A 23,757-nucleotide genomic window follows, 5' to 3' on the forward strand; every position below is an offset into this window, starting at 1 on the left:
TTAATTGAAAAAAAACAATATCATTCACAATGATCACACAGAAAGATAACATATTTAGGAATAACCCTAATGAAACAAAAGACTTGTACAAAGAAAACTGCACAACCTATGACAAGAAACCAAAATAGACCTACATAAACGGGAGAATATCTTGTGTTCATTTATTTGCTGCCGTACAACATTGTGATAAGGTCACACCAAATCATCAGACATTCCTACAAGAGTGATAAGGGAAAGTCAAGTCAAGATGAGGGGAGGGAGTGGACCATCTGTGTTTTGAAGGAGGTTTTTAGTATTCTATTGCTTGGTAAATGGGGAGGAACAACTACTCACCTGTTAAAAATGCTCAACAAAATCTATATAGAACCCAAAGAGAGAAAAAGTTCAGTTCTATGTTCCTAATTAGACCCTTTAGACCTACTTTCTATCCAGCAATTAGTGACCCAGGACGTGTGATATAAACTCCAGTGACTTTAGACTCTGTCTGTACAAGGACTATACCATCCTTCTGAAGGCACACCAGAAGGACTAGATACGAATACACCACTAAGTATCACTGGCCTTAACCTCAAGCTCACCTGTCACACTTGGACTTAAGACTGAAGCTCCTCAGTGAGAGAAGAAACAGATGACTGTGACCACAAGGCTATGGAATTGGCAGTCTCTGGCCTTTGGTTCGGAGCCCTTCTGTTGAAGGTGCTCAATGAAAGGTAGCCCCGGGCCATCATTTACTTACTAAGCTAATGCTTTCCTTGAGTTATGATGACATGTATTTATCTTAGAAGCATGGTTCTGCCTTTGTGAAGGAATGCTATTTTGCCCTACCACCAGTTCCCATTGTCACTGTCAATCATTTAAGAGATTAATCTATACAAATTAATTATTCATGTAATGTGGTTCTGAGCTGGTCGAAACTGGTTTCTAACTTCCTTTTCTCAAAAGTGTGTTAAATTCTACACCGTTGGATAAATTAATGACACTATCAGTAGAATTACCTTCTGCCCTAGGAGGATGATTGATAATGGTTCTCTGGTATAAAATGGTAATGAGACCTCTAAAGTGAACCAGAGATATTGGGCTCATGCTTAATTCTACCCTAATCTAAGAGAAATTAGTTTTTATGACAAGGCCCTGCTCCATGCTTACCCTCATGAAGAAATCACTGACTTCATGGGTGCTGGAGCAAAGAGTGGTGAAGAAAGCAGAAGGTGCCAGGTATCAAAAAGAACAGTATCTGTGGTCTTAAAGGCTTGTTTTCTAACTAGCACCCACCTAAGTGAGGTGTCAACTAAGCTCACAGGAAAAAAGCACAATAGACTCCGTGATCCAAGGATGATAAATAATAAAATCGAAATCCGAAGAAGGGAATGGTGAATTGTGAACAACAGATTTGCAAAAGGTTATGAATGGCAGTGGGAACCCAACATACATTTGTAACATACATATATGGATTAAACCTACGGTAAATTCCCTATAACATAGTTTGAGAATGTGAATAGCTTTCAGACAGAATATTGTAAACTCAATTAGGGAAGATGTAGTTAAGTTAAAATGTAATAACTAATCATTTGATCTCTTCATTGACCAATTTTAAATTTTTTTCTGGTTTTTTTAATATGTCCTGCTTTTTCTCAGTTGAGATGTTTTTCTCTGGTTTATTTTGCTATTATTGTTGGTCTTTTTGTTGTTGTTATTGGCTGTTTCCTGTTTTGGGTTTTTTTGTTCTTGTATGTTTGCCAGTATACAAAATCCAGGGTGGGTAAATCTATAGACAATAGCTATGGCATATTGGGGGTATAGGAGGTGAGGTTGGAGGGAAATGGGAAGCGTAAATGAGTACAAGAAGGAAGAAAAGGCTCTAGGATGGACTGAAGTGATGATTATACAACCCTTTTTAATATGACTGATCTATGAAAGTATAAGATATGTGAATTATATGTCGGTAAAACTATTTTTTAAGTTGCTGAGAGTTTAACCCAATGATCTTGAAATATTTGGGGGGAAATACAGAGAGAATGGTTGTACAACTTGAAAAATATCATCAATGTCCGTGAATTATACATGCAGAAATTTGTTAAACAGTATAAATTTTGGTTTATATATTTTCATCAAAACAACTACAGTTTTTAAATTACATGTACATATTCTTCATGATACTCTGAGGTATTCCTAAGTACATTTTATAATTGTAAACTTGGAAAAGAAACAAAAAGAATAGAACTTATAAGGGGAATAGGTGTAATTAGGTTACAATAAAATCTGCATTTACTTTGCCTTCACTATATTTTTAAGAAATTTCTGAAAATTGAAAATCATGAAGCATCTTCAGTTATTCACAGTATTATGCACCACCATTACCTGAGGCCAGAACAGATGTTAAGTGTCACTACTGAATGAGAAATTTCTTCAGCATATCCTTGATAAAAGCAATGAACCTGGGGAGAGAAGGAATATTGGAAACAATTATACCATTATTAATCATTTATTGCATCTTTTATTTTGTTATTCTTTCTTCATAATCTTCTTCAGCAAATTAACAACCAAGACTTTCATATCCTCCAAAAGAATTCTTGCTATCATTCTAAATTTCTGGTGTTAACATCTTCTTTATTTCTCAACCATTGTTCCTGAATGATAGTACAGAACAAGTTTAATTAGTGTAATTAACAGCAGTTGATTGATGTCAACTGTGACTATTTCTTATTTTTCTAAATTACTCCAAAGTAATTTTATTATCATTTCTTGATCTGTATTCCACTTAAAAATATAACCATATTATCCATCTCCTCAGACCACTATTCGATAAAACTGGAAATCAACATAGAAAGGACAGGACTATAAAGACAACCACATGGAGAATGAGCAGCACACTATTCAAAAAGTCTTTATGTGAGCCCTAATAAGAGATGCTATTTTAAAAGATCCTTGGAACAAATGACAAGGATAGCACAATAAACCAAAACCTCTGGGATTCAGAAAAAGCATTGATCTGTGGCCAGCTGATAGCAATCAATGCACACATTTAAAAAAGAGGAGGAAGCAAAACACTTTCACGCAACACTTTCAATTAGAACAAAGACAAAAGCATGAACCTTTCAACAACAGATAATAAATCATAAAAATTCGACCAGAAATAAACAAAGTGGAAGACAAACAATAAAAATAAAATCAGCAAGCAAAAGGTTGCTTCTTTGACAAGGATCAACTTAACAGGGACACCAAAGATACAAATATCTAGAATCAGAGATAACCTAGAAGAAATGAACAAAGTCTTAGACATACACCATCTGCCCATATTACAGAGACAGGAATGCAACAAAAAAAGGAGAAAGCCTCAACAGACACCTGAGCAAAGAAAGATACTGAATATAATGAATAAACTCCCAACCAAGAAAGCTCCGGGAGCAGGTAGCAACATGGGGGGATTCTAACAAACTTTTAGCAAGGAACCATCACCAATTCTACACAAAGTATTCAAAAATGTCGACAGTCACAATAAATTCCCAAACTCATTCTATGAAGTGAGCATATCCCTGCTTAAAAAAAAAACAGGCAAAGACCCCAAAAGGACAGAAAACTTCAGACCAATATCCTCCATGAACATAGACTCCAAAATGTTCAAAAATATTCTATCCAACAGGATTCAACAACATATCATACAAATAAGCGGGATTCATACCATGCATGCAGGGAATGGTTCAACATCAGGGAAACAATAAATGTAAGCCCCCATATTAACAAGAAAAAGAATCAAAACCACATGATCATAGCAATAGATGCAGGAAAGGCAATTGACAATATCCAAAACTTATTCCTGATGAAAATTCAACAAAATAGGAATAGCAGGGAAACTCCTCTACTCTATGTGAGAGACCGATAGCCAACATCATGCTCAATGAGGGCTCACTGAAAACAGCACCAGTGAGATGGGAACTGAACAAGGATGACCCCTGCCACTGCTCTTACTCAATGCTGTGTTGAAAGTTTTAGACAGAACTACGGAAAGACAGAGAGGACCTCATGGAATACAAATAGGCAAAAAAGAAGGGAAACTATCAGGATTTGCAGGTGGCAGGATTCTATATTGAGAGAACCCAAAAGACAACACACAAAAAGAGTTTGGCAAACAATTGAGGAATTTGGTAATTTAGCATATTACAAGATTAACAAACAGAAATCAATTGAATTCCTTTTTACCAATGAATAAAGGAAAAGAGTCTCAAAAAAGGCATCAAGAAAGCAATACCAGTTGCAATAGCCACACAAAAGATAAAATACTTAGGAATAAACATAACAAACGAAACAAAAGACTGGGCTGAGTTTCTCTAGAGAAACAAAACCAAGACATTTATGATTATATAGATATAGATTATATAGATCAAATATATATAGATGATATAGAGATAGAGATACATACATCACGAAGGAATATAACAGCTAATTAGTCCACACAGCAGTACAGGGGGCTCCGTTCAACTCACTTGTGTGGAACAGTTAATATACTGAAAGTCCTTCAACTCGGGAGGGCTGCTGGTCAAGGTCAAGGAAGCACACAGCTGAGTCTTCCTCACAGCAATGCAGGCAGTTGGGCCACAGGCAGCAGGTAGGGTCACAAATAGTCACCAGCTAAGGAACTTAGGGATGCAGGCCAGAGGGGCTTTTGAACTCAATGCCAGACAACAGTATCCGACAGCCTCAAGCTCAAGCAATGTATACACCAGCAGCGTGGCGAAGCGGGTCTCAAAGGAACCTCAAGCTCTAATGACACAATCCATGGGTTTGCTGACCCACAGGTAGTGTATCTCACAGGTTGAGGCAGAAAACTAGCTAAGGCAGCCGCATGCTGGTCTGTTCACCAGAAAGCAAGAGAGGGAGAGATATGGGGCTTGCCCAGCCATTTATCTCTTTGCCTTCCAATCAAGCTGCTCTATTGATCCCACATGTTCCTATTGGCCAGGTTGGAACAATAAACCTACCTATCACAGACCAATATAAACAAAACTACTACAAGAAAGCAAAAGAAACCTACACAGACTCAAAGTAGGAAAAATGTCAATACTACAGAAAACAATCTACAAATACAATGAAATTCTAATCCAATTGACGACTACTAACAAAATGAAAAAGCTGCTTACCTAACTTCATAGGGAGAGGGAAGAAACCCAAGAAAAGCAAAGAAGTACTCAAAACCCCCAAAATCAAAGTAGGAGGCCTCACACTGCGAACTCAAAATCTACTACATAGACCAATGGAAAAGCACAGAAACCCCAAAAATGAAAGCATCCATCTACAGAAAATGTATTATCTACACAAGACCAAGAACCCTCTTCAATAACTGGTGCTGCAAAAACCAGATCTATATCTACAGAAGAAATAAGTAACATCCACATCACGTCCCAAACGAGAAACAAACTCAAGCTGTATCAGAGATCTAAATTTAGGGAGCACCTGCTCAGTGGGGAGTTCGGGGGGGAGAGAACTAAATGTAAACCCCAAAGCTATAAGGACAATTAACTAGAGAATTGGGACTAACTTAAGAGCAATATTGCAGGGTATACCCAAACTACCAAGCATAAAAAAGGAACCACATACAATGGAAGCAAAAATAGATGACCGGGACCCTTTAAAACACTTGCACATATCAAAATATTTCATTCAATGAATAAAACAAGAACCTAGAGAAAGGTAAAAATTCTTTAGCAACAACAAAAAAGAAAAGAGACTAATCACTAAAATATATAGAATCCTGAAATATCTCAATAAGAAGAAACAATCATCGAGTTAAAAATTGGGCAAAAATTATTTTTCAGTAAGTGAAACCCAGAAGTGTAGAGACTACAGGAAAAGAAACTACAACAGGGGTTGGGAGGAAGAGGGATTGAGAGGGATGGGGGAAATATAAGGAAGATGCTGTCAAGAAGTCCAGGAAGAAAAAGTATGTTTTGGAAAACATGTATGATTGTGGAAGAAATTGTACAATTAAGTTTGACATGATTGAATCATGGAGTTATGTGACATATGTATTAGTTCCCAGTTTACAGCAAATTCTACCCCCAAAAAAGGCATAGACATAGGAATGACTTTTGGGTTCACACTAAATCCTCACTCCAAACTAAGAACTATTAGTCCTTACACATCATGGCCCTGCTCCATACTCACTTTCATGAAATGATCACTGAAGATAAGTGTGGTAGTTACATAATCTGGTGTCTACTTGAGACTATTAAGAATAAAGGCGTGGAGTTTAGCCTGTCAATCAAGTCACAGCCAATTAGGCCTATGTGCGCATGGCTTTCTCCTGGAGATTCTGGGAACTCCTGTCTTCCTCCCTGGATGTGGGACACACATCCCCCTTTGGAGACATTCCTGTTGACACATCACATGCTGCAACACTAATGGAACCAGAGTCCTGGAGTTGGAGGAACTACATGGAGACCCGCACCAATGCTGAGATGCTTCCACTGCCACTGTATCCACAAAACTGTCCACCCACTGCTCTGTGATCATCCTGATTCCGGCGTCATTGGATATGTTGTGTGAGTCTGAAGAGGAATTTATAGATTGGTCTGGGCTAATGTCAGATCGATGGATTTAATTTGGACTGGGCTGGGATGTTTGCTTAATATACAATTATTCTTTGTTATGAAGTTCTCTATTACATATATCTGAGTGTCTCTGGATTTGTTTCTCAACTCAACCCAGACTCACACAAAAAGGGTGCTACACCAAAGTGTGGTGAAAAAAACAACAACAGACGGTGCCCAGCTATCAGTTAGAATAATGTCTATGGTCTTAAAGGCTTATATTCAAAAAAGCAGCCATCTAAGCAAGAAGTCAACTAAGTCCACACAGAAGAAACTCACAGCTTGTGTGTTCCAGAGATTACAAATTAACAAAAATCAAATATAGTGAGGAGAAAAACATCAGTGCAAAACTTATGAACATGCAATTTGTGGAGGACTATGGGGGATGGTGGGGTCCCAAAGCCCATCAGCAGAGGATCTAGTCAGGCTGAGCCCCTGGAAGATCTACTGTAATCACAGGCAAGAGTCTCAAACATCCTTACTAACAGGCAGCTGACCACCCGATAGATGACACCTGAACATGTTCCAGGTGCAAGTATCTCTTACTGGTTCCATGACAAAAATTCCTTGCCTGGCTTTTAAAATATTGTTTGGGGGTCTATCCATTCATATGCATTCTTTGTATAGTGGTCTGTATACTATTATGTTTTTATCCTTACCACTTTAGCCCGATTTGGGTTTTTATTGTTTTCTGCTGAGTCTCCCAACTATGAAGCACAGGAGGAGTGGATGCAACAGGAAAATAACTGATACAAGGGGTTATAAGAAACACAGGGCTGGGGGTGGAGGATGGGGAGGGTAAGAGGATCTCCGGAGTAAAGATTGGAGATGGGAGAGAGGAGGGAGCATTAGAATGGACTGTGATGGCATAACTCCTCTTGGAGACAATTTGACGGGAGGTGGTGAATGTTTTAAACAAATTGATGAGGGAGTCTTTGCTCAATTTTCCTTGATATGATGGAACTATTTAATTATATAATATATAAATTTCTTGCGTTAAAACTGTTGGGGAAACAAAAAGTGGGCAAAATATGGACAGAGAATTCACCAGAGAAGGCACTTGAATGGCAAACAAACAAATAAGGAAATGCTCATAATCGCTAGCCATTCAGGAGATGAAAATCAAAACAACAATGGAATAGCGCCTTATACAACAGTAAAATTCAAAAAACTGAGAACAACAAATGCTGGAGGTGTAGAGAGACTGAAACTCTAATACACTGCAGGTGGGATTGCAAATGTGCACAACTATTGTGGAAAGGAACTCTTGTGGAAAGGCGCCGTCTGAAACAACTAGGAAGAGAAATGCCATATGACCCAGCAATACTTTGCATGTTTACAACAGCACAATCCACAGTAGCAAAAAGCTGAAAACATCCCCATGTCCCATCCCTAGATGAATAGATAAAGAAACTCTGGCACATACAGACAATGGAATACTATGCCTCCATTAAAAAGTGTAGAAACCATGAATCACCTCATGACTTGGAAAGAACTAGAAACCATTATGCTGAGTTAAATTACTCAATCAAAAAAGGGCAAATATTATAGGAGTCCACTACATAAGAATAAAAACTAAGATAAAGACAGTCTTCTCTCAGACCATATACTCTTTTAATCCAATCTCCCAAGAAACAAGGTAGAGAAAGCTTGCCTACTGCCCATATCACCCCCTTTATATGTCATCTTAAAAGTCAGTTCGACACAGGACACCTCACCTTAGCTGGAGTCAGGTTTTAGAAATGAAAGGAGAGGTATAAGAGCATAGAACATTGTGATCCCAAATCAACAGGAACTCCTCCAAGAGTAGTAAAGGAACCTTACTGGAAACTCAAGTCAAGGTGGGAGAAGGAAGTTGAGCACGTATGTCTCATAGAAGGTGATTGCATTTCTGTTGGTGGGTAAGCTGGAAGGAGCAGCCTCCCATCAAGAAAAATGGCTTAACAATACTTATATAGAATGCAAAGAGAGAAAGCACTCAGCACTATGTTCCTAATTGAACATTTTTGACCTAGTTTCTATCAGCCATTGGTGACCCCAACCTGGTACTATATATTAGTGGAACTTTAGACTCTGACCTTTCGAGACACACAGAGTCCTTCACAAGTCTTCCCCAAGAGTTTTGACAGGAGAACCCTACAAAGTGAACTGGGTTTTACCTCGAACTCACTTGTAACATATTTAAAGAACCAACACAATCCCTTGCACTTAACACTGATGAACCCTAGTGTGAAAAGAAGTAGATGATGGCTATCCTGTGGTTATGGAAATAAGTCTTTAACCAGCAGTCCTCAACCTGTGAGTCATGACCCCTTTGGGGGTCGAATGACCCCCTTTCACAGGGGTCACCTGATTCATAACAGTCACAAAATTACATTTATGAAGTAGAAACAAAAATGATTTTGTGGTTGGGGCTTCTCCACAACATGAGGAACTGTATTAAAGGGTCGCAGCATTAGAAAGGTTGAGAACCACGGCTTTAAACTTTGGTTGGGATCTGTTGCTTTGAAGGTGTCGAAATGAAGGGTGGCCTGGGACTACCATGTATTTACTATTCTAATACACTTTTTACTTTCTTCTGGCATGCATTAATCTGGTAGATATGATTTGGCCTTTGTGAATGAGTGGCATTGAGAGTTTCCCCTCTACCACCAACCCCCATTTTTGGTGCAAATAGAGTCCAGCCACTTACGAGTGTCATCTGTACAAGTCAACAATTTGTGTATTGCAGCCTGAAACAAGTGCATCCTGTATAATTTCCTTTTAAATGCTATACCACTGGCTAAATTCATGAAACTATCCATCGAATTACCTTCTAACCCAGGGGGATAATTTATTGTGTTCTCTATCATAAAATGATGATAACTCTAAAATTAATCAAACACACATAAAATCATAGACATACCAATTAATTTGGGGCTCACACTTAAGTATAGCCCCAACCTAAGAATAATTGGTTGCTATGACATGGCCCTGTCCCATACCTACCCTAATGAAGAGATCACTACATATGGATCCTAAAACATAGTGTGTGAAAACCCAGATGGTGCCTGGCTATCAAAAAGAATACTCTCTGGGGTCTCAAATCCTTGTCTTAAAACAAGCAGTCATCTAAATAAGGTAGCAACCAAGTCCACATGGAAGAAGCCCACCAACCCGTGGGATCCAGGGGTTGTAGATAACAAAATCCAAATCCAAAAGAGGGAATAGTATCAGAACTTAAATGGTGAACACCTAGTTTCCATAGGCTCAGGATGACAGTAAAATCCTATTCCAAGGACTGCACATGGATTAAACCTCCTGTGAATGACCTCTGACCATAGTCAAGAAATGTGAATAACCTTGTTCTCAGACAGACAGCATGTAAAGTCACCTATGTCAGATGTCGTTAGATTAAAATGCAATACTTTATCACTTGATTTCACTTTTATACATTTTAAAGGTGTTTCTGTTTTTAATATTTTATGCTTTCTTTTTGAATGAGGTTTTTCTATGTTTTGTCTAATCATGGTTGTTGGGTGTTTTGGTTGATGTTGTTTGCTTACTATTTGTGCTTGTATGATTTTATGTATATGAAACCCAGGATGTGTACATGTATAAGACAGTAATTGGATGCATAATTACCTAGGGGCATGGCAGGGAAGGATGAAGCGAAATGGGTTAGAGTAAAAGAAGAGGAAGAAGTTCTTCCCAAATCGTGTCATAATGTCATTCTGATTTTCAAATCAGACAAAGTTAGTACACAACAGACAGACAAACACCTGAATACTGTCTCTCATGAGCATAGCCACACTAATCCTGAATAAATTACTAACAAATCAAACTGGCAAATGAGTAAAAATAGTCATACTATATACAGCACACAAATTCTTCTTCTTCTTCTATATATATGCAAACATTTAAAGGTTTTTAAATGAATCTATACCACCACCTCAACAGATAATCAGAAAAAATATCAAATTATGTCAACTGATGGAGAAAAATGTATAACAATTAAATACCACTTAATGATAGAACCCTTTTATCAATTTAGTCATATAAAGTAATTTATTCAAATTTATGAACATATATTATTGCGACCCAAAACCACTTAGAGCAGCTCTACTTTGTAAAACACACAGGTTTTCCATGAGTAAAATCATCTCATTAGCATTTCATCATACTTAATGGGGAAAAAACTGGATGATTAATTCTCAACAATATCCTAACAAATAGAACGCAACAAGATATTTAAAATAATAATACATATGAATAAATTTTACTAATACTACATATATAAATAAATATACTTATACAAAGATATACATTTTTTTAAAAACAGTGGAAAAGAAACATATGGTCATATCAATCAATAGAAAAGCATTTGACAAAAGTCAAAATGCATTTCTGAGAAAAACCCTCCACAAGATAGGGTGACTCCCCCTGACTCTCTTAATGCTGGGTTTTCAGGTTGGAATGGCGGCGCCACTAAAAGGAGCTTGTACTACAGAGCTGGATCCTTCCTCCAAGGATCAGCCTTTTGAGCCTCAGCTGAATGCCTGACATTAGTGAGGTCTCGCTACTCTCCCTGGATAAAAGGCTAAATTCTCTCAACACTGTTTGACATCTGGTGTCTCTGTTATACTGTCAGTACCTCTTTCTCGGTTCACATGCGCTCTAACCCTTACTCAAGTACACACAAGGACCATCTGCCCTCAGAAATGGCCACCTGAAAGCCCTTTCATACTTGGGATAGGGGTCACTTGCCAGTTCCAGCTGTTGACACCCCTGACCGCAAAGACTTCAGTAATGCTTGCCTGGACCTCTGGGCAAAGCAATTCCTAATCAACTCAGCAAGATAAATGTGAATCTCATCTTCAGTGAACCTTTACCCAGGGATAGAATGCCACATATCTAGCAAAATTATCTCTCAAATATGAGAGACAAATAGGGTATTTCCAAGCAATAAGAATTGAAAGGATTTTGTAAACACAAGAATAATATTACAAAAAATACTGAAGGGAGCACTTTAGACAGCGACTCAATAACAGCAGCCAGACTTGAGATCAATATACAAGACAAGACCACCCAGAAATCAACACACTTAAAACAGTATTCAAGTCAGCACAGAAATATACCAATAACAAAAAAACCAATAACACCACAAAAACAAACAACAAAATAACAGCAAACCGTGCATATCAATAATAACACTGAATATTAATGGGTGGAACACACCAGGAATCAAGAGACAGACGAGAGGAGAAAAGAAAACAAGTCCACTCAACACGCTGCCAAAGGAACATCTTTAACTCGAAGACAAAATAAACTGAAATACCAAAGGATGAAAAATTATACATCAAGATAACGAAACCCAAAAAGAAAAGTCAGAAGCGGTGATGTTAACCTCTGAAACTCAATATTTGCAGATGAAATTAGTTTATATGTAGAACACTCAAAAAACCAACCAAAAAAGCGTTGGATACAGCCAAAAGACTTGTCAAGGTGACAGGATACAAGATTAACACAGCAAAATCAATCCACTCCTATATATGAACACGAGAGATTTTTAAAATATCAACAAACAATATTGTTTACAATAGCCACCCAAAATATTACATGCTGGGGGATTAACAACCAGAGAAACAAAAAGCTGGAGCAAAGAAAACTACAGAACATTACTACAAGAATATTTCAAGTTCATGGATAAGAATATTGTAAAAATATCAACACTACCAAAAACTATCTATAAATACACCGCAATTCCAATCCTGATCCTAACTTCATCTTTAAAGATGCGGAAAAACCTGTGGATTTTCTATAATTTCTGCCACTCCCTTCACTGGACAGGTCCTGTGGGATACAACTGAAACAACTTAGTCCCTCTCCTATATGTTTTTCCCAAACTACTATTATGACTTCTTGACATAGTTTACGTGTTATTTGAAGATAAGTGTTCCCTGATTTCAGATTTAAAAAGAGGTTGTTATGCCAATGTGCTTCCATAGGGATTGCTACATTATATTTTATGCCCTGATGTGTTTCATAATAATTCCATGAAGTAAAACACATTCCTTATCATCCCATATTGACTCTTTAACCACGTCAAATTAATAAATATATAAAACATAAAACAAAACTTACCTGTAAAAAAGGAGACTCAACAAGCAAAGCTCCTGAGTTGTTGTATGAATACACCATGAAATCAGGTGGTAAAAATGACCTATCAACCAAAATAAAAAAGATATTTCACTCTAATAATAGGAATAAAAATTACGTTCACAATAATGGCATTTATTTTCAACTGCACGAGCTCAGACATCTAGAAAGTGGTTAGACCTAACTCCTCATAATCTAACTTTCCTTATGAAAGCAAATTATGTAAATAAGAAATAATAATCAGTTAACAAAAAACCTGTATGAGCACTCTCTAATGAATTCAATTCAACATACATATGTATATCTGTGTACATTATAAGCAGGTCTTACAGAGTCATATAAAATCTTACATGGTTTTGTTTGTTTATTTGTTTTTAGATTCAATCATCAATAAATCTCTATTATGTAATTAATATATTAGTTAATATTTGACAAGTAGCAATGACATAAGATAAATGAATTTGCATTATTTCATTTTCATGAAATTGTGCTTTCGTACAAAACAATTTAAAACTCTTCAGTGCCTTAAAACAATAATGAACATCCTCCAGGAGCTTATTGAAGATTCACCTTCAGCTGGGAACACAGGGACAGGTCTGTGTTCAATGTTCAATCACCTTCATAGAGCAGATGGATGGCTACAGAGGCACTTAAATAAATGTGCACTTTTCAGAGGGCATAATCTCAAAGATAATATTATGTCTAATCCTGAATAACAAACAGTTTAAAATCCACAACCATATACAAAAAACAATCCGTTTTTAGGCTTCAAACATGGAGAGTCCCCTGAGAATAAGTTAGGGAGTTGTGCTGGTCTTCGCAGACTTTTTCAATGGACCTTGACTGGTCCAGCATTGATGACGGGGAACCTTGTAACTCTCATCTTGCAGATTTTTTCAGCAGAAATCATACAGGTCAAAAAGCACTAGGATGACATATGAATATATAAGATATGGATAGAAAAACTTAGGAACCAAGAATCTTAAATCCAACAAATAACCATAAGATACAAGGGAGAAATCAGAGCATTTCCAGATAGGTTAAAAATGAAAGGAATTTGGAAAAACAAATACAAACTTCTCAGCTGTGATGACACTGAATTTTAATGGATTAAACACGCCTATTACAAGGCAGCTAGTAACATGGACAAGAACACAGGACCTGTCAATATGCTGCTTGCAGGAAATACACTTTGAACACACACACACAAAAAAAAACCAGAAATGGACTCAAAATCATCAGATGGAAAAAATGTCAAGCTACCAGCAATAAAGGAGTAGGAATAAAAATCAAATTCCAGGCAAAATCAATTATAAGAGACAACTGATCAAGAAGACGACTGAATAAGAAGACATAGCCATAATAAGTATCATCTATGAACCCAATGAAAGACCTTCAAAATACATTAACCAAATCCTTACAGATTTGAAGACATGCTGGTGGTGTAGTGGGCTGTATGTTAGGCTGATAACTTCAAGGTAAGCTGTTCAAAACCAGCAGCTGCTGCACAGGAGAAAGATGAGACTATGTACCCCTGTGAAGAATTACAGCCTTGGAAACCCACAGGGACAATTCTGCCTCACCCTATAGGGCTTAATGAGTATGAATTGACTTGCTCCCATGAGTTTGGTTGAGTTTTACAGATTCAAAGAGAGAAACAGAGAACAATAATAGCAGGGGATTTCAATACACCATTCCTAAGGAAGGACAAAACAACAAAAGGTAAACTCAGCAAAAACAAAGATGAAGTAAACAATACAATTACTCACTTCAACTAACAACAGCACAATCTACAGCCCTTTCAAGCACACTTGGAACATTCTTTAGTTTAGATCACATGTTCAGTCATAAATCAAAAACTTAAAAACATAGAAATAATACAAGCCATCTTCTCAGACAGCAATGCTATAAAAATTGTGTTGTTAGGTGCCATCAAATTGGGTTCAATTCATAGTGACCGTATGCACAACACAAGGAAATACAGCCAAGGCTTGTTTCATTCTCATAATTGTTTCTATGTCTGAGCCCATTGTTGCAGCTGTTGTGTCACTCCATCTAGTTAAGGACCTTTTTCTTTTTTTTCTACCCCTGCATTTTCCCAGCACAATGTCCTTCTTCAGGGACTGGTCTCGGCTGAAAACATGTTCAAAATATGTAAGATCAAGTCTTGTCATCCGGCATGCTGGCCCTAGATGTTTTTGTCCCTTTAGCAATTCATGATGCTTTCAATATTCTTTGCCAGCACCACCTTCAAATGCATCACTTTCCCTTGATCTTAGTCGCTCAATATCCAGCATCCACGTGCATATGTGGAAATGGAAAGTGCCGTGACTTGGGGCAGGCACACCCATGTCCTTGAAGTCACAGCCCTGCGTCTCCATGCTCTGTACTCCATGCTCTAGCGAGGCCTTGGGCAGCAGAGTCGCCGAGAGCAGCCACTGTCTTGTTCCCTTGACTGCTGCTTCCACGAAGATATCCTTGACAGCCTCAGCCTTGTCTCCATTTACAATGGTATCAACTATTGGAGCAGTTGTGAGGATTTGCTCTTCTTTACATTGACCTGTAAGCTGAAATTCTGCATCTTCAGCAGGTGTTTCAAGTCCTCCTCACTTTCGTGAAGCAAAGTTGTGTCATCTGCATATCTTAGGTTTTTAATAAGCCTTCCTCCAAACCTAATGCAATCCTTCATGTATTCCTCCTTTTTTTGATGATTTGTTCAGGATCCAGATTGAATGAGTATGGTGAGAGGTTACAACCTGGCAAACACTTTTCCTGATTTTAAACCATTGTTCTGTTTTCACAACTGTGTGAAACATATCCCACAATGGATAATACTGCGAACCATGGGAATGACAGAACACTTAATGTCTACTATCACACCTCTGCATAGACCAAGAGGTAGTGAATCAAAAAAACCAAAAAGATACTGCACGGTTTCATCCAAGGAAAAGTATGCATAAGAGTTGTGTCCACTCACTGAGGTTATTCCGTCTGTACCCTGAGCAAAGAATCCGAGAGGGTGGACTCTACGGAGAAAGGCTTGGCATCAGGGTTGAAGGAAGACGAGCTAACAATCTGCGGCAGACGTTGCTACACTCTTGCTTGCTGAAGGGAAGATCTGAAGCACTTGCTGGTGAAGTTCAGAGACTAAAGCTTTCAGGATTACATTGCAGCGTAAAGAAAACAAAAATGTGCAAACCTAGACCAATAAGCAACATCATGATATTTGGGAATCCATTGAAGTTGTCAGGAATATCATTTTACTTAGATCTACATTCAATGACTCTGGAAGCAACAGTCAGGAAATCAAACGACGAATTTTATTGGGAAAATCTGCAGGAAAAAATCTATTTTAATTGTTAGAAACAAACATGTCACTTTGAGGACTGTGGTATGCCTGACCGACGCTGTACTATCTTTAATCACTTCACATGCATGTGAAGTAGGACAATGAATAAAGAGGACTGGTGAAGAAATAATGACTATGAAATATGATGTTGGTAAAGAAAATTAAATATACCAGGGACTTTCACAAAAATGACAACGATAAATCTATATTAGAAGAAGCACAATCACACCACAATGCACCTTATAAATGTGAATGGAGAGAGCATCCCATGTAATCTGTGCAAACCATCCGAAGAGACCAGTCCCTGGAAGAGGAGCACTGCTTTGCGAAGCAGAGGGTCAGTGAAAAGAGGAGGAGCCTCAAAGAGGAGGAATGACACAATAGCTGCAACAATGGACGCAAGCCTAACAATGACAGTGATGACAGGCAGAATTGGGCAGCGTTTTATACTCTGTTTCCTACATCGAATTGTACAATTCAATGAAACCAAGTAACAGCATAGAAGCAAAGTTTAGAAATGAACGTATTACCTATAAATAGTATGCATTACAGAATAGTATCCATTAATTAAATTCACTGCCATCCAGTCAGTGATGACTCATAGCGACCCCTGTGGATTTCCAAGACTGTAACTGTGTATGGAAGTAGAAAGCCCCGTCTTTCTCCAGCAAAGAAGTAAGCGGTTTCCAACTGCCAACCATGAGGCTCACAGCCCAATGTACAACCTCTAAGCTACCAGGGTACTATCTACTAATTAGAGATGATCTAAATGAAAAGGTGACTTCCAGAAGGTCACGAAAAAATGGAATCAGAAGATAATGGAATTCATTCATTAACTTTCTGAAGGCCCCTCGTGTTTATGGAGAACAAGGAAAATAAGCACTATGCATTATTAAATAAGAACTTTCTGTTGTGAAGTACTACTATATCTAGAATAATTATATTTGCGCAAAATAGTATTTCTGCCCACAGATTGCTATAAGGAACCCTAGTGGTACAAGGTATAACACTGGGTTATACAGGGGTTTATGCATGGCACTTAGAAAATGAACACTCCAAACTCATTCCTAATGAATAGACTCTGACTCATGGCTACCCTATAGGACAGGGTAGAACTACGCGAGTGAGTTTCCGAGACTGTAAGTCTTTACCAGTGTAGATGCAGAGTGGGGACCCAGGGCCCATCTGGGGGAAATTGGACATCCCCTTGCAGAAGGGCTGTGGGGAGGTGACGAGTCAGTCGAGTGCCGTGTAGCAACGATGAAACATACAATTTTTCCTCTAGTTCTTAAATGCTTCCTCCCGCCACTATCATGATCCCAATTCTACCTTACATAACTGGCTGGACTGGAAGGTGTACACTGGCACAGATAGGAACTGGAAATACAGGGAATCCAGGACAGATGATCCCCTCAGGATCAGTGGTGAGAGTGGCAATATCGGGAGGGTGAAGGGAGGGTGAGGGAGAAAGGGGGAACAGATGACAAGGTCTACATATAAACCCTTCCCTAGAGGACGGACAGTGGAGAAGTTGGTGAGGGAGACGTCGGATGGTGTAAGATATGATAGCATAATTATTTATAAATTATCAAGGGTTCAGGGGGAGTGGGGAGCAGGGAGGAAGGGAAAAAATGAGGAGCTGATACCAAGGGCTCAAGTAGAAAGCAGGTGTTTTGAGAATGATGATGGCAACATATGTACAAATGTGTTGGACACAAATGATGTATGTATGGATTGTGAAAAGAGTTGTATGAGCACCCACTAAAATGATTATAAAAACAAACAAACCCATCTTTCACCTGCGGAGCAATTGCTGGTTTCAAACTGCTGACACTTAGGTTGGTAACTAGTACTACACCACAAAGCCTCTTACATTGGTATATTTAGAGAACAAGAGTATAAACACTATATGATACCTTCTACGTACAAAATACTACATCTAAGATAATTACATCTGTGGAAAATAATATATCTGCCTATAGATTTCTATAAGGAGTTCTGGTGGTATAGAGGGTAATGAGTTGGGTTGCTAACCTCAAAGTCAGGAGTTTGAAGCCACCAGCACAACACAGGAGACTGAAGAGGCTTTCTAGTGCCATGAGTACGTAATCTAGAAAACCGCAGGGCAATTCCACCACGCACTACAGGGTTTCTACAAGTCAAAACTGGCCCAGTGGCAATGGGCTTAGTTTTGGGTTTCATAGATTTGTTCCTTTTTTTAAGGAAAAATGGAAATTAGGATAGAACATTGTGGAAAGATATACCCATGAATGTTAATCGTGGCTTTCTGACAAAGTCAAAGTCAAACAGAGAAAATCCAAGGTCTTAAATATAGTGAAGACAATGATGTGGAAAGAATGTTCACTTACTGTCTTTCAAGATGAATGGTATATGCTTTCCCCTTGACATTGATTATATAAGTAACCTACGGCAAGATAATCAGAGAATATAATTACTAGAAATTCCAAATAGAGGGGAAACAGTTTCAAATTATTTTACAATACTTAAAAATTTATAGTAGCATTCATATTACAAAATAGGTAACTGCGCTAATTCTTTATTATTGCAAAGAATGCATGACAAAATAACAATTACATTTACATAAACTTGAAGATTGCACATTACTAAACATTAGCTATTCACTCATCCACTGCCATCAAGTTGATCCCGACTCGTGGGAGATGCTATAGGACAAGAGAACTGCCCCGTGGGTTTCCAAGACTGCAAGTCTTTATTAGACTAGAAATCCTCGTCTTTCTTTAGTAGAGCAGTTAGTGCTTTCGAACTACTGACCTTGCTTATTAACGCACTGTAGCACCGGGACTCAAACATTAGTTATTATGGTTTATCAAATATCTTAAAGAGATGTGAATTTCAAATGAAGATTGCACTTAGTTATGCTAAGTAATCTTTGAAGAAATTTGAATTTTTATCATTTTAATATTCTGAAGTTGTCCTCCCTTATTTATTAAAAATTAAATAGCACAACTTAGGCACATTGTTTTGCATTGAATTATGTCCCCTGCAAATATAGGTTGGCAGTCTACCTCATTTTTTTTAGTTTCGTTGGCATATAATCCACATATCATACAATTCGATAGTTCAATCATATCGAGAAGAATTGTATAATCATTGCCACAATCAACTTTAGAACATCTTTTCCCTCATGAGTAAATCGCCTTTAAAATGAGTTTGTGCAATCATAATAAGTTCTAGTGCTCGCTCCCCTTTCATTGTTTACTCCCCAAAATCCCCTCACGCTCTCTGTCTCCCACCCCACCCCCAATAAACCCTTGCATCAGTTATTATCTCCATGCATCCACTCCTTCTGTGCTTCACAAACTGGGAAACCCATCAGAACCAATAAAAAACAAAAATTAAATAAAGTGGTAAGGGTAAAATAATACTAATATAAAGATAAAAATACGAATAATGAGTAAGAAAGAAAAAAACACCATCAATATTTTAAAAACCAGGGAAGAAAATTTTGTCAGGGAACCAGCAAGAGATACGTACTCCTAGAACAAATTCAGGTCAAGAGGAAGGTCAACTGATTAAGTATCCTGTTTGATCGGGCCTAATCAAGAAACAGTGATCTCTGGCTCTTGCCGATGGCTAGAGGAGACCTGCCAGCAGCTTCATACTACTAGACTCCCCACAAATGGGTGTTGGGCTCCCACTGTCCATAGCCTTCTACAAATTAGCTGTTCATAATTTTAGTTTTGATATTTTTTCCCTTCATTGAATTTTGTTATTAAAAGCTGGTGTGCTTTCTCCACGTGGACTTAGTTCACTTCTCGCTTAGATGGCTGCTTGTTTGAAGATAAGCCTTTAAGACCCCAGACACTATTCCAGTTGATAGCTGGGCACCTTCTTGTTTCTTCACCACACTTTGATGTAGCCCCCTTATCTTCAGTGATCATGTCATGATGGTGAGTATCAAGCGGAGCCATGTTATCAGAATTAACTGCTCTTGCATTGGGACTATTGGAAATCTCTTATAAGCTATGGATGTATTACTATTTGGGAATTGGGTTTTCTATGTAATACTGATGAGGTCCCAATAGTGCATTAAACCATATCGCTGCTGAGTTTCTATCTGCATTTACTCCAGCTATATAGGTAAAAGAACAACAAAGTATTACGTCTTCTGGTTGTTGGGTGCTATGGAATTTGTTCCCACTCATAACTCTCCTTCAAGAAGCAGCAGGTGTGTCCCACAGAGTTTTCCAAGCCGTGAGTGTCAGGGACAGCTGGCCGGGTCTTTTCCCAAGGAGTTTTGTGTGAGTAGAACTCTTCAAGCTTTCAGTCAACAGCATGATCCTTGAAGCAGGGCCTGTACTCCCAAGACAGTCTCCTTCTTTGAGCGTCCAGAAGGTAATGTAAAAGGCAGATTCAACATCTTTATCCTCAAGCAAAGAGCCCTGGTTGTGCAATAAGCAAGTGATTGATGGATGCTGAAAGAAACCTTGGTACACATATACATTGCGGAGATTAAAAAAAAAGTTTTTAACTCGCTGCCATTGAATCATTGCCGACTCATGGCAACCCCATAGGACAGGGTAGAACTGCCCCTGTGGGTTTCAGAGACTGTCACTCTTTACAGGAGAGGAAAATTCACTCCTTCTCCCACTGAGTGGCTGGTGATTTCAATAGCTGACCGTGCACATCACAACCCAAAGAGCAAGATTTAAACAGTATTTCTACTTCTCAGAAGACTATGACAATACTGTTAATTTCATTTTGTCTCAGCTTTAATAATTTCCTTGTCTATGGATTCAAGTATTGTATTATATATTTTTTTAATTTATAGGCATATTTAACTTATTCCTTTACATTTTACTTTCAAATATTACATATTTTGGGTTTTTTCCCCAATAAATCTCACCAAAAGGTCTGTTTTTACAGTCTTTTCATAAACTAACTATAGACATTATGAATCCAGGCTATTTGGACTTATTTTCTCTTTCATTAAGCATATTTGTTAGTGTTATATTCAGCTCTATATTTTAATTTTATTAATTTTTCTAAATTTTTTGTGTGGTGAGAGGATACTACTCTGATGCACACATTTCCCAATTTTAAACCATGCAGTATTTCCTTGTCCTGTTTGCACAACTGCCTCTTAATCCATGTTCAAGTTTCACCTGAACTTAAGTGTTATGAGGTTCACATGCTTCTCAAGGCTATCCATAGTTTTTCATGACCCACAAGCCCAATGCCTTTTCAAGAAGATACATAGCTTAACAAATTTCATCAGAATTAAAATGCCATTATATTAATTTTTGTAAATAACTGTATATCTATCTTTTTATAAAAGGAGGCTTCTAAAAGCTTATGAAAGTGAAATTGAAAGAAAATGGAATTTTTCCAAAACTTTTGGAACTCCCTCATATATACATATATCACACACACATACAGATGAAGTTGTTATATATTGTTATATTAATAACATAGTACAAAATAAATATAAATATGACACCACTCACCTAAGAATAAATATTTAAATGTACATAGTAATGATGTCACTTTAGAGACTAAGGTATAGCTCAACCAAGACATGGTATTTGCAATTATCTCTAATGTAAGTGAAAGCTGGATAATTAATATGGAAGAATAAAGAAAATATTGATGCCTTTGTTTTATAGCACTGTTGAAGAATGTAGACCACTAATGGGATTGCCAGATTGTCTTGGAAGAAGTTCAGAAGGTATTCTCCTTAGAAAGGATGGTGGAGAGAATTAATCTCATACTTTGGACATGTTATCAGGAGGGGCCAGTGCCTAGAGAAAGACATCGTGGTTTGGAAAGCAGAGTATCAGCAATAAAGAAGATGCTGTTTCTGTTCCTTTTAAGATGTATAGCCTCAGAAACCCACCTAGAGTTACTATTGGTCAGATTAATTCGATGACAGTGAGTTTTTTGAGTGAGTCAGAGCTGACTTGACAGCATCTAATAACAACTAAGCAATCCTATAATGTACATATATTATTTTGCATGGTAAGAATTGGAAATTTTCCTCTGAAGTTTAAAAATACTTTCATAATGTTCATTTATTTCATTGGAAATATTGGGAAAATATAACATTTAGCCTTCATTCAGACAAAATGGCTCTCTAAAACAATACATACAACCACAAACAAAATTTCATAAACCACTATGTATGAATTAATTTGGACCATGTCGTCCAAAGAAAAAAAAAACATTCCGAATGTATGATGAAACTGATGATTTACATGCATTGCTGGGATGTCATCGCCCCTCCTGCTGCTTGAGATCTTCTGTGGCACCGTGATTTGCAGAAGTGGCTCTTCATAATCTGCAGTGAGCAAAGAATTTAGGAACTTTTCCCAGTGTAATTACCTTATTTTTCATTTCCTTATTGTCTCATTTCCAGTCACCCATTTTACCTCCCAAGTCCTACAAACACCGCCAAGCACACGCCCCAAAGATGACACTTGTTAGGATCCCAAGGAGAGACTGAGCTAGACATGGAAGTACATAATTCCCTTCTTCCCAGAGACTCTTTGGGGCTTGCTCACCCCTGCAGTGAATGCTTCTAGGAGGGCTGGCTGTAGGATCTCTGGACCCCATCCTGGCTCTTTCCATCCCCCACCTCCCCAGGAGACCCGGTTTTCTCATGCTGGCCACAGGTGAGTACAAGATGCGCTCTCAGCCTGCTCGCAACCCTCCCACTAACAGGTCATCAGCACCGGTGTAGGCTCCAGGTCCTGAAACAGGACACGCAAGGCTCCCAAGGGAGGCCTCTGGTTCTTTCCAGCCCGAACCCTGAAGGTAGGTCAGGGGGAAGGGCAACCCCAGCAAGCTGTGGCCCTGAGCAAGGTAGTTCTTGGGGCAGGCTTTTCCACGTACCCCTGCTCGCGGAGGTGAGTTGGCCAAGGCCCGCAAGGAGCAGCAGCAGAGGGAGCATTGTGCGGCCGGCGGGCTGCCACAGGACAGCGGCCGTTGGAGAACCGTTGCAGCTTGCGGTCCAGGGCCTGAGATTCTCTTTGGGGTCTGGGATATAGTAACGATGTTAAGAAAAGAAAAATCTAAACCAGTCAGTTTATAGACAGTTTGTTTCTGGATTTATTTTATATGTCAAGCCAGAAATAAATAAATCACCACTATAAACCAACATTGAGATAAAAAGTTATTCGTTTGTGCATAGGTATGTTCTTAGAAAAAAGTGTACTTTTGAAGACTAAATAAAAGGCTAAACATTGAAGTTTTTCTCTTCAATATAGTGTTTGCATATTGACAGGCAATTTTATTGTTTGGGGAAGTTTTAATTTTATTGTTTAACAAACATGTTGACTTGCCTGATATCAATTATTGAAAGTAGTATTTTTCCAGACATTCATAAATTTTATTCTATATAACATTTCCATTTCTTACATATACTAGTTAGGGGAAGAGACAAAGTACAGTCATGCTTTCTTAATCTATAAAAGAAAAACAAAAATAGAAAATAGCTTTTTAAATATACATTTTTGTACATTTAGTAACACATTTTAATGTCAAGAATATATTTAATGCACAGCAAACAATAAATACAAAAATATTTAGCACAAAAATAGTAATTCATATACACTAGATAATTTAAATTCTAATCATTTGTGTTTATGTATGAGAAAGATGAGTGTATACCATTCATTCATTGGTTTAAAGATATAATAATGTCTT

At 37.9% G+C, this 23,757-nt stretch overlaps 1 protein-coding gene across 1 annotated transcript in view; it reads right to left on the bottom strand.

Moving 5' to 3' along the window:
• Positions 1-23,757, bottom strand: part of LOC142455491 (disintegrin and metalloproteinase domain-containing protein 32-like) — a 258,099-nt gene that overhangs the window by 43,760 nt on the left and 190,582 nt on the right. Inside the window, exon 20 of the mRNA XM_075557223.1 lies at positions 22,945-23,088. Within this exon, the coding sequence (XP_075413338.1) occupies positions 22,945-23,088 (144 nt within the window). The remainder of the gene's footprint in view (positions 1-22,944; positions 23,089-23,757) is intronic.

Source organism: Tenrec ecaudatus, chromosome 8 (genome assembly GCF_050624435.1).
Source record: "Tenrec ecaudatus isolate mTenEca1 chromosome 8, mTenEca1.hap1, whole genome shotgun sequence".
Lineage (NCBI taxonomy): Eukaryota > Metazoa > Chordata > Mammalia > Afrosoricida > Tenrecidae > Tenrec > Tenrec ecaudatus.